The sequence below is a fragment of the Sus scrofa genome, chromosome 13 (assembly GCF_000003025.6).
Source record: "Sus scrofa isolate TJ Tabasco breed Duroc chromosome 13, Sscrofa11.1, whole genome shotgun sequence".
Lineage (NCBI taxonomy): Eukaryota > Metazoa > Chordata > Mammalia > Artiodactyla > Suidae > Sus > Sus scrofa.
In genome coordinates, this window is record NC_010455.5 from 50,726,579 (window position 1) to 50,744,664 (window position 18,086).

The window sequence follows — 18,086 nt, forward strand, 5'->3', positions numbered from 1 at the left end:
CAGGAATGAGGAGGATTTGGGGGTTGGAAACATGACGGTCTAGTTTTAAAAACTTTCCTATGATGATTCAGATATGCACCCCCTCTGTCTTCAGGGAAACTCTGAAATGTAATGTACTTTTTCATCTTATCTCTTTTGATTAATCAAGTTTTCACTGTAAAAATGCCATTAACCTATCTTTGCTGTTGGCATTTGGATTCTTCCAACATAACAGTGATGTACATGCATATAATGTGTTATCTCTGTGGGAATTCTTTGTTCTTGGGTGCTTATTGCTCAGCAAGGGCTCACCTTGGTGTCCAGAGTGAGCAACCCCAAGTTCCAGGGCAGGTAGCAATACATGCTGATGGGAAAGGCAATGGCCCCGATATCAGAAGTGGTCATGTGTAGGAGTTTCTGTTGTGGCTCAGTGGGTTAAGAACCCTACATAGTGTCTGTAAGGATGCTTGATCCCTGGCCTCAGTGGGTTAAGGATCTGGCATTGCTGCAAGCTGTGGCACAGGTCCCAGATGTGGCTTGGATTGGTGTTACTATGACGTAGGCTGGCGGCTATAGCTCCAATTGTACCCCTAGCCTGGGAACCTCCATTTGCCGCAGGTGCAGCCCTAAAAAAAAAAAAAAAAAAAAAAAAAAAAAAGAGAGAGAGAGAGCGAGAGAGAGAAAAAATGGCCATGTGTAAATTTAGCGGCCTTTCTGGTGACCAAAGGTCCAAATAGGAATCAAATGCTACCTTTGGTTCTCTTCTTCAGTGACTGAAAATGTTGTCATCCCAGACAACCTGGAGGAGGGGTGGTGGTGTCTATTAGGATGTAACTACCACCAGCAGTTCTGTTTTCTCTTAAGAGGAGGCTTGAGGTCCCTGAGAGGCAACTGGGGTGCTTGCAATCCCATATGTTCAAGACCTCCAACTGCATTCCACTCAGTGACCTGGGTCGGTTCCTTTAATTCTGTGGTGTGTGTTTTTGCTTTATCATGTCTTTAATTAAATTGGAGTAACAGCCGGCCCTTAATTGGAATAATAACAACGACTATTATGATCTCACTGTACTGTTGGGAGGAAGAATTAAGTGAATAATTAAAAACTTGATAAGAGCTTTTAAACACGCAAGTCGTTAGGAGAAAGTAATGCCAAGCAATTAGGGGACGCTCTTGTGATAAGGGCTGAAACTCACAAACAAGCAGCAGGCGACCCTGGAATCCCAAGGAAACCTGCTTTGAAAAGATAGGGCTGCCTGTGAATGACTACACTGAACAGAAGACAGAGTATTCTCCCCTGGCATTTGGAGACCCAAAACAGACCAGACAGTGATTAAAGAACTAGTACACAAATCTAATTGTTAAGTCAATGGCACTTGCAAAATTCTCCTAAGACAAAACACTTTCACTCAGTAATTAGGCTACATCAACACCACATATGCGCGTAAGGTGTAAAGGATCTTAAGTGCAGCCAACATTTTAATTTTTTTTTTAATTTTTATTTTTTTAGGGCCACACCTGTGGTATATGGAAGTTCCCTGGCTAGAGGTGGAATCGGAGCTACAGCTACTGGCCTACCCTATGGCCACAGCAACATGGGATCCAAGCCATGTCTGTGATTCGTACCATGGCTCATGGCAACTTGGGATCCTTAACCCACTGAGCAAGGCCAGGGATCGAACCTGCCTCCTCATGGATATTAGATTAGTTTTCGCTGAGCCACAAGGGGAACTCCCTGCAGCTGACATTTTAATAAAATCACTGGAAGCAATGGACATGCTTAACAGAAGTCTGGGTAGCTAAACTATGGAAGTGCAAAGAAATAACAGGTTTTTATGTACCCAAGGAAAGACCTTCAGTTCAACAAAAAAAAGCAAATCACTATACAGTTTATCAGACTTATTTTCCTTTAAGAGGAATGAATGGGGAGTAGGGTGAGGGAAGAAGCCTGACAGAGGGTAACTCTTCCTTTTCACTTGGTACTTTCATAAAGTTCGAAATGTTTACAGCAATAATATAATTCTTTGGGGGAAAAAACATATTGATTTATGTTGAGCCATTTCCCCTTTCTAAAACGAGATTAAAATTTCTCTATTCTCTGACCCCTGCTTAATTACTAATACTCATTTTTCCCTACTGCTGGCTGGTTTGTGTTTGTCTTTTTCTTCATTTCCATGGACATCAGCACTCATATCACACTCTTTCCAGGAAACTCCTATGTTTTTCTTTAGGATTTCTGTGCACTATTCTATATCAGCTATGCTCCTATACATATCACCATTATGGTACATTCTTCCTGGATTTTAAAAATATCACTTCTGGTGGTAAGGAAAAAAAAAGACAAAAAACACCCCCCCCCAAACTAAGAAACGACAAAAACCCAAAACAAATTGGGGACTGTCAACACTTAATTTACTAATGGGCAGCCTCCATCCACAATTGCCATCAATTCATATGAAAAAAGAGCCATTAAAAAAAAAGGTAGGATATCAGGGTATCTTATTACCATACTTTTGGATTTCATTGAGCATAAGGAAGTAAAAACAAAAAACAAAAAATAAATGTTTGTGGAAATTGACATGATTTTGGCAGGTATTCATAGTTAAACCCATCTCCCCCAAAGAAAGACAAGAACCCTCCATCATCATGTCATAAAATAAAGCATACCTCAACATCTAAAAAATAATACAAGTTCAGAATATAGATCTATTCTTTAGGTTGATCTCACATCTTTAGATTTATGGGAAATCTCCTACCTTAGCTTATTTGATCATACTTGGCTTCAGACCAGGAAAACAAAATTTACCATGAAAATACACCAAATTCATCATAAGCTAGTGCATAGAGAGGGGCTTTCAGTAAAACTGGTAACGTTTTATTTTATAAGCTTTGTATAGGAACATGGGCGCTACTCTTTATAACAGTTTATTATCTTAGAATGTGAACAATTAAGATGAAAAATATTTCCATCATAGGCCAGCTTTCAGAAATCACTGATTTAGGAGTTCCCATTGTGGCTCAGTGGAAACGAACCTGATTGGTATCTTTGAGGATGAGGGTTCAACCCCCTGGCCCTGTGGTGTAGGCTGCAGATGCAGCTCAGATCCAGCATTGCTGTGGCTGGGGCGTAGGTTGTCAGCTGTAGCTCTGATTCTACCCCTAGCCTGGGAATTTTCATATGCTGCACCTATGGCCCTAAAAAAAAAAAGAAAAAAAAAATCACTGATTTAGCTGAATTCAGCCATTTCAGGAGGAAATCACTGAGGTCCATATGGATAGTTAAGTGACTTTCCCAAGCAAAGCTCAGAGAACAAATTAAGGATTCCTTCTCAGCAGTTTCCCTGCAGGAAAGAATTCAGATTTCTGCACATACTTCTTTCCATGAGCATTTGTTCACATTTTATCGTCTGTAACAATGAAGGTGTGAAATTGTATAAAATTCAATTATTTCTATAGTCTCTGGGAAACATTCCTACATAAAGCATAATAGTAAATGTTTGCTATATTTCAAGTTATAAAAATCTAGAAGCTTGTTGAGTCAGAAACGGGATTATGTATTAAAATATATTACTTATGTTTTTCAGCCTTGCCATGGAAGTTCCTGGGCCAGGGATCGAATCTGAGCCACAGCTGTGGCAACACTGGATACTTTACCCAACTGCCCCAGGCCAGGGATGGAACCCATGCCACCACAGCGACCAGAGCCACTGCAGTCAGATTCTTAACGCACTATGCCACAGTGGGAACTCTACGTTTCTCAGCTTTAAGTAGACTCAAGGGTCTCTGAGAAATAAAAGAAGATGATGTTATCTTTCATCTTCAATGAAAACAGTTCTACAGAGTATCTGTAGTAACTTGGTCCCCAGACTAAGACAGCAGAAAATCTCTTTCACATAATCATTTTTTTGATAGGCCCCCTTTTTTAGAAAAAAATTCTCTCTCTCTAATGACCAGGAAATTTTTTTTTCCATTAAAAGAAAAAAAAAAAAAAAAAAAGGAAAAAGGCAGGTGGGATGGTGGGTGTGTCTCTGTATACATACCTCACAGAAAAGTACAAAATGGTTGGGCCTGGTTTCTTGGGCAAATCATGGTCAAGAACTCGGTGGTCTAACTGTAGCCAGTTCTGCTGACCTCTGTAAGAGTAAAACAAAGGAGAAGGATTAAGCAAAAAGTCAGAAAGATTCCATAACACACTGTGTTGGCAGAGCTGTGAGGCAAGTTACTCTCACACACTGATGGTAGGAGTATAATCTGTTATGACCAGTAGTGAAGCCAATTTAGCAATTGCTATCAAAATTATAAAAGCACCTGCTTCTGAACCAGGGTTTTCATTTCCAGGAGTTAATCAAGGTAAACCTGCACATGTAGAAAATGTCCTATGTATAACATCAGGCCCCGTAGCATTCATTATGTGTAGCAGCAAAAAGCTCAAAACAACCTAAATATCCAACAGGGCATTGTTTAAAAAAAATAAACTTGGAGCTCCCGCTGTGGTGGTGCATTGGGATTGGTGGCATTTCTGCAGCGCCAGGATGCAGGTTCAATCTCCGGCCCAGGGCAGTTGGGTTAAAGGATCCAGCATTGCCGTAGCTGTGGCATGGGCCGCAAATCTGGCTTGGATCTGATCCTTGGCCTAGGAACTCCCTATGCCATGGGGCAGACAACAAAGAAAAGGATTAATGAAAGAATTTAGGAATTTCCATTGTGGTGCAGCAGAAACAAATCCGACTAGTATCCATGAGGATACAGGTTTGATCCCTGGCCTCGCTCAGTGGGTTGGGAATCTGGTGTTGCCATGAGCTGTGGTGTTGGTGGCAGATGTGGCTTGGATCCCATGTTGCTGTGGCTTTGACCTAGGTCGCCCTTGCCTGGGAACTTCCATATGCTGAGGGTGCCGCCCTAAAAAAAAAAAAAAAAAGAACTTAAACAGCAATGAAATACAATGCACAAGCAATACAAAAGATCAAGAGTATCTTTATAAAGTTATCATGAACAATTTTCAAAATACTATGTTAAGTTTAATACCAAGTACATTATTGCCATTTTTTTAAATCAAAAAAAGAACAGCTGGACATATATGAATTTATATAACTAAAAATATATCAGAGAAGTTACATCATGAAAACACTGGATGCCTTTGGAGGTAAAAAACTAGATGACATTAAATGCATCAATCTTTAAATTTTTAGTAAATATAAAATCAGAAATATTTTAAGATGGTCAAGAAGGGAAAAACTTTTTTTGGGGCCATGCCTGCAGCATGTAGAAGTTCCCTGGCCAGGATTTAAACCTGCACCACAGTAGCAATGTAAGCTGCTTCAGTGATAATGCTTGATCCTTAACTCGCTGTGCTATAAGAGAACTCCTCAAACTTTTGTTTTAATGAAATCAGATAGACACAGATAACGATACTATAGCTTTTATAATAGTATGGGGTTGAATACCTTGTTGGATGCTGTTTTTGGATTAAATTATAGACTTCCTAATACTTAAGCATCTATTTGTTGATTCATTCAGGAGCTTCACTAAATTCATGGGTATAAACATTCTCCTGAAATTGTGACCTGGGATGGCTGGGGATTGTTTACATGACTTTTCCAAGACTATCTCACTAGTTGATCCATTTTAGGTCATAAATTCCCAGAAGGCAGACTCCATTTTGCTTGCTTACAGAAAACTTAAGAACATGCTGATAGTGGCAGGGTGTCAAATTATTACAAAACCTGTCATAAGACATTTTCCAACCTATTTTGGTCTTTTGAGTAAAAGATTTTTTTTTTTTGTCTTTTGTCCTTTTTTTTTTTTTTTTTTTTTTTTTAGGGCCACGCTCACAGCATATAGAGGTTCCCAGGCTAGGGGTCCACCCAGAGCTGCTGCTGCTGGCCTACGCCGGAGCCACAGCAACACCAGATTCGAGCCTTGTCTGCGACCTACACCACAGCTCATAGCAACGCCGGATCCTTAACCCACCAAGCAGGGCCAGGGGTCAAACATGCAACCTCATGGTTCCTAGTCAGATTCGTTTCCGCTGTGCCACAACGGGAACTCCCTTGAGTAAATGATTAAAAAAAAAAAACCTCCAAGCTGTATGCATTGTAAGTAGATATGAAACATGGGCAATAATAACAATAATAACAATAATAATAATAATAATAATAAAAGTTACTCTTTATGGAGCAACAATTTTGTGCCAACCAAACTGGGGCTTTTTATATATTAATACTAAATTTTACCATAAGCCTGCAAGGAAAGTGGCAGAGCTGAGATATAAACCTGGGACTTCGGATACTGGAGAAAACAAGAGTAGTAAAAGGTTGAGTTAGTTTTTGTTTTTTTTTTTTCTTTTTTATAGTCACACTTGCAGCATATGGAAGTTCTCAGACTGCGGGTTAAATAGGAGCTGCATCTGCAATATACACCACAGCTATAGCAACACCAGATCTGAGCTGAATCTGCTGCCTATGCTGCAGCGTGCAGCAATGGTGGATCCTTAACCCATTGATCGAGGCCAGGGATCGAGTCCTCATCCTCACCGACACACTGTCAGGTTCTTAATCGGCTGAGCCACAACAGGAACTCCTGAATCTGCCATCCTCGTAACTTTTAGCTTGATTTCTGTCACTTAATAGTTTTAACGCAGGAAGAAGATATGTCTTTGTTTATGAAACTACTAGACGGAGGCTGATAATTGTTTCTAGCTTTCCTTAGAGGAATATTATGAAGGTAAATAAGCTTATACAAGTGACATAACATAAGGTTCTTAGAATTACTGCTTTTTTGGATTAAAAATATAAATATCAGGGACTAGAAGTTAAAAGAAATACACCATATTTCAGTTTAGAATGCAACTGATTTAAAGACATAACCTAATATCAGAGATGTTCAAATGTACATCTTTTGTATACGAATTATTGTACACTATCACGTCTCAAAGGTTTTCTCACAGAAAGTGAGAATAATTTTGCCTTTTTGGTTTTGCTTTTATATAGGAAGATGTGGTATCATTTAAAAAGCATAATGTATATTTATATGAACTTGTATGAAATGATGTCCAAGAATGAAGCAAGTTGTATAATAACATGTAGAACATAAATCAATTATATTAACCATAGAAGACACTCAAGCACTACTATATATGAATGAAAATTCTTAGAATTCTTAGATATTCTTGCAGAGAGATACAGAGCAAATTGCTTCAATCAAAAGAGACCAGCCTCAGCTATGATACTGTGTTTTTATAAGAAGCTATTTAAAATAATTTTTTAGAAAAAAAAACCTAGAAATTAGATTTTTTAAAAAGCTCATCTAAAATTTAATTGATAGGATAAAGTTAGGATGCAGAAGTAAAAGTTATCTCTAACTTTATCGCTGAGATATAATCCAAGTTAATCTGCTGTTTTTTAATCCTTGAGACTAAAATGAGATCCTAAAGCACTTATTGCAATGAGATCCTAAAGCACTTATTGCTTATAACCTGCTTGTTTCAAGTTCTTCCACCAGCAAATGGAACAGATCTAACTGATAACTCAAAAAGATAGCTGAATCTACACATTCTCCTCTATCAGCTGTGCTAGGCAACTTTGAAGCAAGTGTCCTTTTTGGCTAGAATTGTATCAAAGGCCCATCAGGTTCATGGGATGGAACGGTGATCAAAAATCACTATTGTGTTGTGAAACCTGTTTTTTTATTTCTTAATAAACAAAGCGTATACAGCAAATCCTTTCAAAACAAGGGAAGGAAAGGAGTTAACTGGGCTGAAAGGGATGGGAACCATTTGGGTGAACAGAACTTCTGCCTCAGAAGGGCCGTGACTGCCCTCTAGGGGTGAAAGACTCACCCTGCACACAGAACGCCAGCAGGTACTAATTAGCCTGAGCTCAGGAGCTAACCTCTCCCTCTGATAGGACCACAAATTTGTTTTTGTTGGTCACCAGCACTACTTTCATTATGTAACTGCACAACTCCATTTTTCCACATCTCTTCTTGGCCTGTGGAATGTGATATAGACAGTGGCTGGTTTCATCGAGGGTTTCACCCCCTTGGCTTTGCCTGACTCTATTTAGAGAAGTTCACCAAAGGCAAAGAGCTGATGTGGCATCTAGGCTGGAAAATGCAACTCAGACAGCATCCTGGGAGGGATCAGACTCAGTGGTTTTAGCGGGGCGGGAAGGGGAGTGCTGAAAGAAAATACTTTCCAAAAATATTTACCAGACAGAGAAAAAGGACTAGGCTTATGACCAAGACATTCCAAGGAGACACCCTTCAACAGAAGCAATTTTCCAGACCTGTTCCCCAGAAAGGTAGAGATGGCCAACTCCCACTCCCCCTCCAAAAGCCCAGCTCATTCTTCTTCTGAAAATAAACACAGCTGGGGCCAGAAGACACCTTCTAAACTGAGCATAATTCACATACAGACTCTGCTGTCACTGGCAGAGGAGGTTATGAAGGACATTTTGGAGCCAGGTTTCTTGGAAAGACTACCTCCACTGACCAATGGCATCAAAGGGGATAGATGAGGAGGCACTTGAGTGAGACATTCTTCTTCCACCAGAGCATTTAGAAAGGAATCATCCCAAGGCACACTAAGGGGAAGGAGGCCCATGTCAGGAAAGGAGGTCATTCATACGATGTATTCCTTTCTTGCTGAAGAGAAGGTCCTAGAGTCTGAACGCCTGATTTATGCCCTGCCTGGTTAGGCTCACCTGAGCTTGGAGTTTTCCCAGCAGCCTGCCGTGTGACCAGGCTGCTTTTCCAACCCACCATGAACTCTGTAGCCTGGGAAACTTGCAAGACCACAGTCATTAATCAGGCTACTCCCCTGCAGAACATCCTTCAGTGGCCTCGGCGTGCCTTTTCCATCTACGTGATTCTCAGGCTCACCTCTGAGATTGTGCCTCTTATATCTTACTCCACGATCAGGACACCTTCCACCCCACTGCACAGATGTACCGTGTTCACGACCACATCCGTGCATCGGCACACAAAACGACTCTTCCCTGGAATGTCAGGTCCTCTCTCCTCTGCCTAAGGGCTATCTGCCCTCCCAGTCACCTTTCTGTGTGGGCTCCCACCCAGGTCCTCCTAAGCCTCCTTCAGAACACATTTTCCTGCCATGGCTATGAATAATAGGATGATAACAATAGGATGGGCAGCTATCATAGCAGCTATTTTTTTGCTGCTATGTGCCTGGACTCTGCATCCCTTTCCTGCCTAACAGAATAATACTATGATCCTCTTCTATGTACCTTCTCTAGTACTTTTTATAGTAGTTATTTTGGTACTGTTATTATGCCCATTGTACAGATGAGGAAACTTGAGTGTCATATATGTTAAGTCTAAGACCACAAAGCTTCCAAGCCTAAGATCACAGAGCTGCCAGGCTTCTATGATTTCTATCCCTGCTAACCTCTCGACCTTATATTGTACCACTTTCCTCATACTCTCTGTATTCAAGTCATATTGGCTTTTTTTTTCCTTTCTCAAAACTGAAACATAAAAAACCAAAAGTCAAGCTTATTCTCATTTTTGCACTGGCTTTAGTAGGGAACGCCTGTCCAGACTTTTGCAGAACTGCTGCTGCTTCTTTTTTTTTTTTAATGGACACACGTGCAGTATATCAGCATATGGAAGTCCACAGACTCTAGGGGTCAAACTGGAGCTGCAGCTGCCAGCCTGTGCCACAGTCACAGCAACGCCAGACCTGAGCCACATCTGTGACTGATGCTATAGCTTGTGGCAATGCCAGATCCTTAACCTACTAATTGAGTCCAGGGATTGAACCTGCATCCTCAGGGACACTACATCAGTCCTTAACCCACTGCGCTACTACGGGAATTCCTTCTTCTAATTTTTTTTCTTTTAGCATGAAGAAGTTCCCCAGGCTAGGGATCAAACTGGTGCCACAGAAGCAAGCCAAGCCACAGCACTGACAACACTGGGTCCTTACAACAACCCACTGGGGAACTCTACTTCTTGCTTTTTATTATCCATGAACTTTTAGAAGCTGTCCTGGTCCATCCTGTCTAAAACTGCTCCCAAACTTTTCTTGATCATGGCCTCTCATTTTATGTCCTCCAAAGCATTTGCCATTTCTGGTATTTTCTCATTTATCTCTTTATTTACTTTTTTGCTGGACCATTCCAGTGCAATAAAGCTCCATGAGAGCAAGAACCTGGTCCATGTTGTTCAAGCTGAATCCCTGGAAGCTAGACTGATGCTTAGCATTTAGTAGCGGTCAAGAAATATCTGTTGAGTGGATAAATTACTCCTATATTCATGATTTTAGTCTCTAATTTATGTGACCTCTCCCTAAACTACAGTATTTGTGTACTTATGGCTTTTACCATGTAGCTTAGCCGTCATGTGTTTATGGCTTTAAGTCTTATGCTGTTTGCTATGATTTCATTCATATTCAGACTCAACCTATGTATGTATGTTTAAACTTTTTTTTTTTTCCTTCCCGTCATATGGAAGGTCCCAGGTTAGGGGTTGAATGGGAGCTACAGTTGCTGGCCTACGCCACAGCCATAGCAATGCAAGATCCGAGCCGAGTCTGTAACCTATACCACAGCTCACAGCAGGGATCAAACCCACTGAGCGAGGCCAGGGATCGAACCCACAGACTCATGGATCCTAGTTGGGTTTGTTACCGATGAATCATGTCGGGAACTCCTGTATGTTTAAACTCTGAATCTCATGAACTGGTCTTGTCTTTCCAGCTAGAGCCTGTGCTCAATGGACCCCTGTAGTTCCTATTTCAGCCAGCAGAGGACTGATCACATATGGTCTCAAACCCATGTTGAGTGGATAGACAATTTTGTGATTCTGAATGAGGAGGGTGATGGCAAGGGTACTTTTTTTTTCAGCTTTGTAAAACTCCATTCAGGAAACATCCTGAGTCTGAAATCAAAGTTTCCATGTTTTTCTATGTTTCCTGACAACCTAACTGTCTGGTTTTTGCCCAGCCCAAGTCCTTAGCCCATTGTCAATTCCAGGAGGTCCTAGGCTTGTAGCCTGCCCAGGATGGAAATAATCAAAAGATACAGTGTTAAAGGCAAATTAACCATTTCTCATATATCTGGAGAAAACAATAATTCAAAAAGATACATGCACCCCAATATTCACTGCAGTACTATTTACAATAGCCAAGACATGGAAGCAACCTACATGCCCACCAATAGATGAATGGATTAAGAAGATGCGGTAAACATCTACAATGGAATACTAATCAGTCACACCAAAGAACAAAATAATGCCATTTATAGCTACATGGATGGACCTAGAGATTATCATACTAAGTAAAGCAAGTCAGACAGAGAAAGACAAATATCATATAACATCACATATGTAGAATCTAATAAAAGTGATAGTAGAGAACTTATTTACAAAACAGAAACAGACTCACAGATTTTGAAATCAAATTTATGGTTACCAAAGGGGAAATGTGTGAGTGGGGGGTAATAGATTAGGAGTTGGAGATGAACATATATATACTACTACATATAAAACAGATAACTAACAAGGACCTACTGTATAACATAAGGAAATTTACTCAATATTCTGTAATAACCTATATGGGAAAAGAATCAGAAAAAGAATGGATATATATGTGTAACTAATTCACTTTGATGTGTACCTGAAACTAACACAACTTTCTAAGTCAACTAGATTCCAATAAATAAAAAAACAAATTACCCCATTTTTGAGATTATTTTCTGCCTGGTTAACCTGAAGAATGGAAAAGTATTTAAATTGGGAGAGTTAGAGAAAGAATGCTGGGTAGTTAGCCAATATATTTTGTGTCTGGAACACATTTTCTTGAATTTTAATATTTGAAGAGTTCTCTGGAAATTATCTCATAAAGGGGAAGAATTTTTCTGATATATTAAGCTGCATATAACTTAACAAACCAGGCTACTGTAAAACACACAGAGACACACACGGGAGCCTGTAGTAAAAACTGTTAAGACTAAACACTTTTGCTTACATGGAGTTTTAAATTCTTAGGAATTTATTTGTTGTACACCTGCCTCATTTCAAAAAGGACAAATAGAAACAATATCCAAATTAGCAGTAAAAAATGTTTAAGTAAAAGAAAAAAAAGGTAGTAAGGAGGTAACATAAAATGGACCTACATGAAAGTTTAAAAATTCATCCTACATTAAACTATATATGTATTTGTCAGATGGGCCACAAAATTGTCTTTAAATTTTTTTTGCCACCAAATTCAAAGATTAATTCAGTTTCAAGATATGAGTGGATGACACTGCAGGTATTTCTATCACTGATACATAAGCTAAAATAAGCAAAGAAATGTGAAGATACACTATCACCTAGAATAACAAACCTGGAGCTCCTGTTGTGGCTCAGGAGGTTAAAAATCAGACATAGTATCCCTGAGGATGCAGGTTCCATCTCTGGCCTTGCTCAGTGGGTTAAGGAACTGGTGTTGCCATAAGCTGCGGCATAGGTTGAAGATGTGGCTCAGATCCAGAATTGCTGTGGCTGTGGTGTAGGCCAGCAGCTGCAGCTCCAATTTGACCCCTAGCCTGGGAACTATAAAAAGGGGTGGGGGGAAGAATAACAAATTCATGTGTTACTACGGCAGTGCAGTGGGTTAAGGATCCGACTGCAGCTATGGTTCGTAGGCCGCAGTTATGGCTGGGATTTGATCCCTGGTCCAGGAACTTCCATATGCCACGGTGCGGCCAAAAAAGAAAAGAGTAAAAAACTTATTGCAACAAACTTCCAAGGCACTTAATACATTTTGAGTTCTTAGAAAGATGAATATTCCTTCTCTTCTTTTACAATCATCCTAAGAGAAAAAATCTTGTCTTAAAATATCTCTAGCTAAGCAGGACATATTCTAATTCCTGGGGCACCCCCCGCCCTTTGCCCACTGTGTATAATGCACACAGGTAGTCCAATCAAAAGGTAAAGAAAGATACACTATGCAAACACTTACGTGTCATCTGTAAACGTGATTCCAAAGTACTCTTTCTCTTTCAGGTTGAAATGCGAAGCCACGAGGTCTAGCAACTCTCTTGATAGAAGTTTGGGCTGTCAAGATAAAAACCTGATTAGAAACAATTTGGTTGCCTCTCTCTTTTATTGCTACCACCTTCTTCTTTTCCAAAGGGTTTATTTATTTTGGTTTGTAGGGCTGCACCCACGGCATATGGAGGTTCCCAGGCTAGAGGTCGAATTGGAACTGTAGCCACTGGCCTAGGCCACAGCCACAGCCACAGCAATGCGGGATCCAAGCCACATTTGCGACCTACACCACAGCTCAAGGCAATGCCAGATCCTTAACCCACTGAGCAAGGCCAGAGATTGAACCCACAACCTCTTGGCTCCTAATCGGATTCTCTTCCACTGTGCTACGACTCTTTTTTTTTTTTTTTTCCTCTTTCTTTCCCAAAGAGTTTAAAGCAACCTTGTGTTTGTTCATTTTTGAATACCTGTGCCCTTCTGCTGCTTTGGTTAATCTACCATAGAACATTGTCTGGGGGTTTGGAAAGGGGAGGAAATGGGAAAAGAATCAGCAATGAGATCGTAATTTTTCATTATTTGCAATTTAGTCCAGTACCTTTGTTTTTTCCTCTAAGGTGAAAGAGTGTTTACTGATGCATTGGTGTTTTGCAAAAAATGCTCTTTTATATGTAGCAAAGTGTTACTGATAAAGGCAAAGAATATTAAACATCACCTAGATTGCAGGAATAACTTTGCCTGCTGATGGCCAAATGAAGAGGCTCAAGTCTCAAGGGTGAGAGGTGACAGAGACAACCACTACCACCACCACCAACAAAACAACACAACACAATTTAATAATAGTGGCCATTTATTGTGCTGGACTCCTTACAATGAGTCTATGAGTAGGGTTTGGTTGTGTTTTTTTCCACATACATGAGCCAACAAATTCTAAGAGAAGTCAAGCACTTTGCTTGATGTTCCAGTTGGTTAAGGACTGGCTATGAACCCAGTCTGTCTGTTCCCAAAGACTAAGCTGTTCATCTCTCTTCAGGGATGCAGTAAGTGTATCCATTGTGCAGCTCATCATCACCAGTATTTACTGGGCACCTAATCAGAAGAAGAATCTGGTCTTTGAGCTTTGGGGAAGCACTAGCTCTGGTGGGAAGAAGCATGGTTTGGAATCAGCCAGAATGTCCAGGGTCAGAGTGGATTGTGGATTTGCAGTGACTTGAGAAGGAAAAGAGGGCTTGAAGTGGGGGATTCAAGAGGGACTTTTTAAAAATCTTGAGCCAAACAGTTTAGGGGTCATTATGGTAGTTTGAGAGTTGGCAGTTTGCTGCTGGGGAAGAAAGAATGGTCATTATAAGAAAGAAAGAAGGAAAGAAGGAAGGAAAGAAGGAAAAAAGAAAGAAAGAAAGGAAGGAAAGAAAAGAAAGGAAGAAAGAAAGAAAAAGAGAAAGGAAGAAAGAAAGAAAAGAAAAGAAAGGAAGAAAAGAAAAGAAAGAGAGGGAAGGGAAGGAAAAAGAAAGAAACAGAAATCTAGACTAAAAAGTCTACTCTGGTGAAACTATTGTTGACTGTACTATTTTCATTCTAATTGAAGCCTGCATACAGTGGACTGGGCAGAAGCCTCAGAAAGAAAGAATTTAGGTTTAGTCCAGGGAGAACACTCTCATCACAGCTCTAGGTGTGGCTGCCATCAGGCATTTCCACAATTTTTTAAGCCTCTGAGTCAGAGTGTTGGGTGAATAAGAGAGAAGCATCAATAATCAAGATGTCATCGTAATATAGTCCCATACATTTTCCAGAGATTTCATTCTTATATATATATATATATATATGTATATATATATGTATATACATATATATATATATATAAAATCTTGCTTGATTTTAACCATAATTCTGTGAGGAAAATTAGGCAATCTTTTTTTTTTTGGTCTTTTTAGGGCCACACCAACAGCATATGGAGGTTCCCAGGTTAGGGGTTGAATTGGAGCTGTAGCTGCCAGCCTACACCACAGCCACAATAATGCCAGATCCAAGCCACATCTGCAACCTACACCACAGCTCATGCAATGCTGGATCCTTAACCAAGTGAGTGAGGCCAGGGATCAAATCCATGTTCTCATGGATACCGGTCAGATTCATTATTGCTGAGCCATAACGGGAACTCCAGATTAGGCAATGTTAATCCCAGTTCACAGCTGTTGAAACTACGTATTTAACTTGGACTATGCCACGTTGCAGAAAAGTGGCAGAATGCAGTCTCAGCTCACAAAAACCCTTTCAGGAAAACATTATAGTCTCCAGTTTACCAAAAAGAGGTGATTCAGAGAAGTCATGACACTTGTCCAAGGTCACACAGCTGCTGAGTATTAAAGCTTCGATCAGAATCCAAGCATCTCTGAATCCTGTCACCAGGCTAGAGTTACTCGTACGTGCAGATCAGGTTTCCTGGCTTTGAAGCTCCCTTTATTCCCCTCAAACAATCCTGTGTCACTGGCTTTGAAGCACATATAGGCAGACTGAACAGAGGCCATGAGGCCCACAGAGGGAACTAGGGTGGGTTGTCCCCGTGTGGCAACACCTACCTGAACCAGCAGCTCCAATCTCCTGTCATCCAGGAGGTGCACCTGGCAGTGCCTGCCTTCTGTCATCTGTGGGGATAAGACAGCAAGAGTGGCATCAGCCTGGGGCTGGCAGGCAAACCCTTGAACCTGGTATACCATTTCTTTTACATGTGATATGCTCAGCCTAAAATGGCATCAGCTGAGTTAATCAACAGGTTTGGTCATCGAAAGATTGATTATACGGCATCAGCTCTTGGATTTCTTTTTCTTTTTTTTCATATTTTATTTATTTAAAAAAATTCAATGGATTTTATTATACTTATCATTGCATAACCATCATTATTTTTATTTTTCTAGCTCTTAGATTTAAAAAAAAAAGAATGAAAATCAAGGACCACTCAATATGTTGAAAAAAATAATACCTAGATAACACGTGCAAAACTATACTGTGAAAAGTAGTTTTTCTTCCCAAAGGAAATTACCATATTTTTCTTTGAATCAATACTTTATTTTTCAAATGAAAACAGTTTTATTCATTGGTGTGGTTTATTTACTTATTTTTGGCTGTGCCTATGACATGCATAAGTTCTGGAGTCAGGGATCAAACCCATGCCACAGCAGCACCCCAGTACAGCAGTGACAATGCCAGATTCCTAACCCACTGAATCACTAGGGAACTCCAATATATGACATCCAATATATAACTTTCAATAAAATTGAAAGTCTCGGAGTCCCCATCGTGGCACGGTGGAAATGAATCCAACTAGGAACCATGAGGTTGAGGGTTCAATCCTGGCCTTGCTCAGTGTGTTAAGGATCTGGCATAGCCATGAGCTATGGTGTAGGTTGCAGATGCGGCTCGGATATGGCATTGCTGTGGCTCTGGCATAGGCTGGCATTGCTGTGGCTCTGGCATAGGCTGGTCCAATAGACCTCTAGCCTGGGAACCTCCATATGCCACGGGTGCGGCCCTAAAAAAGGACAAAAGACAAAAAAAAAAAGAAAGTCTCTATTTTTGAAATTTTGGACCCCTTTGTATTATATCACCACCATAATTAACAGTTATCAACAGTTAAGACACCTAGGTAAGAACAGTTTGACGTATAAATTCTAATTAATTTTTATCACTTAAAATTGCAATGCTGAGAAAGTATTTCTTGTAAGATGTTAAACAGTGCATAGAATGCAAAGATTGCCCCTTCTTTTTGATGGCCACATCCGAGGTATATGGAAGTTTCTGGGCCAGGGATTGACCCAGTATAGAACCCGTGCCTTCACAGTGACCTGAGCTGCTACAGTTGGGTTCTTAACCCATTGCACCACAGTGGGAACTCTAATCCCCCTGGGATTAGAGTTCCAAATCATCCTACCATGAGAAATATGTCAGTTTGAAGAGACCCCACACAGATCATTTTTATGTGAATTTTCAGATGTATACATGTATATGTTTTAAAAAAACATCCTCATGTTAAATATCTTACTCTAATATTAGTATGTTGTACATATTGTCCTGAAAATGAAGTAAATGCTCTTAATATTTGTGTGCGTAATTATATAGAAATTTTATACATATGTACATGAATCTGTGTGCATGTGTCTCTATAGTGCCCATGTATGTGGAAATATGTGTGTGTGCATGTGATTTTTTTTTCCCATTCAAGTGGAACTACATTATACTCACTATTTTGCCTCTTGCCTTTTTTTTTTTTTTTGGTCTTTTCTAGTACCACACCCATGGCATGTGGAGGTTCCCAGGCTAGCGGTCTAATCGGAGCTGTAGCTGCCGGCCCACACCACAGCCACAGCCACAGCAATGCCAGATCCGAGCCGGGTCTGTGACCTACACCACAGCTCACGGCAACGCTGGGTCCTTAACCCTCTGAGCAAGGCCAGGGATCAAACCCAGAACCTCATGGCTCCTCGTTGGATTCGTTAACAACTGAGCTACAATGGGAACTCTGCCTCTTGCTTTTTTAATTCAATATTTCTTGGAAATCTTTCCAATGTCAACACATATAGACCAGCCTTATTCTTTAGAAGGTTCCATAGTATCAAATAATCATGCAGACGTGTTGATTTAATGAGTCTCCTCCTGAGAAACACTTAGCTTGCTTCCAGTCTTTTGCTATCATAAGCAATGTCACAATAAATTTTGCATATTCATCTTGGTCCATGGATGTGGAATTGCTGGGTCATTTTTGAAAAGCATGGGCAGTGCTTTGTCTCAGCTGTTTTACAAAACTATAAGACCTGGAAACTCAGATACATATAAACCCAATTTAAAAAGAAAATTGCCTCCATTACTGGGCACCAGCTATATACTTAGCATTGCCCTAAGTGTTTTATAATATGATCTCTGAGCTGCATAATTACTTTCTGGGATTGGCGTTATTATCCCCAGTTCAACAGATGGGAACACTGATGCTAAGATGAGCAACCCGTTTGCAAAGGGAAAAATACTAACTACACAATTGCTCTTAGTTTTTTTAGGGCTGCACCTGCAGCATATGGAAGTTCCAAGCTAGGAGTCGAATCAGAGTTACAGCTACCAGCCTACACCACAGC

At 40.3% G+C, this 18,086-nt stretch overlaps 1 protein-coding gene across 10 annotated transcripts in view; it reads right to left on the reverse strand.

The window, feature by feature from the left end:
- Positions 1–18,086, reverse strand: part of FRMD4B (FERM domain containing 4B) — a 377,327-nt gene that overhangs the window by 123,669 nt on the left and 235,572 nt on the right. For all 10 annotated transcript variants that reach the window (XM_021069209.1, XM_013981881.2, XM_021069205.1 and 7 more), the window contains 3 exons: positions 15,543–15,608; positions 12,941–13,035; positions 4,017–4,109 (listed from right to left, as the gene is read on the reverse strand). In XM_021069209.1, the coding sequence (XP_020924868.1) occupies positions 4,017–4,109; positions 12,941–13,035; positions 15,543–15,608 (254 nt within the window). The remainder of the gene's footprint in view (positions 1–4,016; positions 4,110–12,940; positions 13,036–15,542; positions 15,609–18,086) is intronic.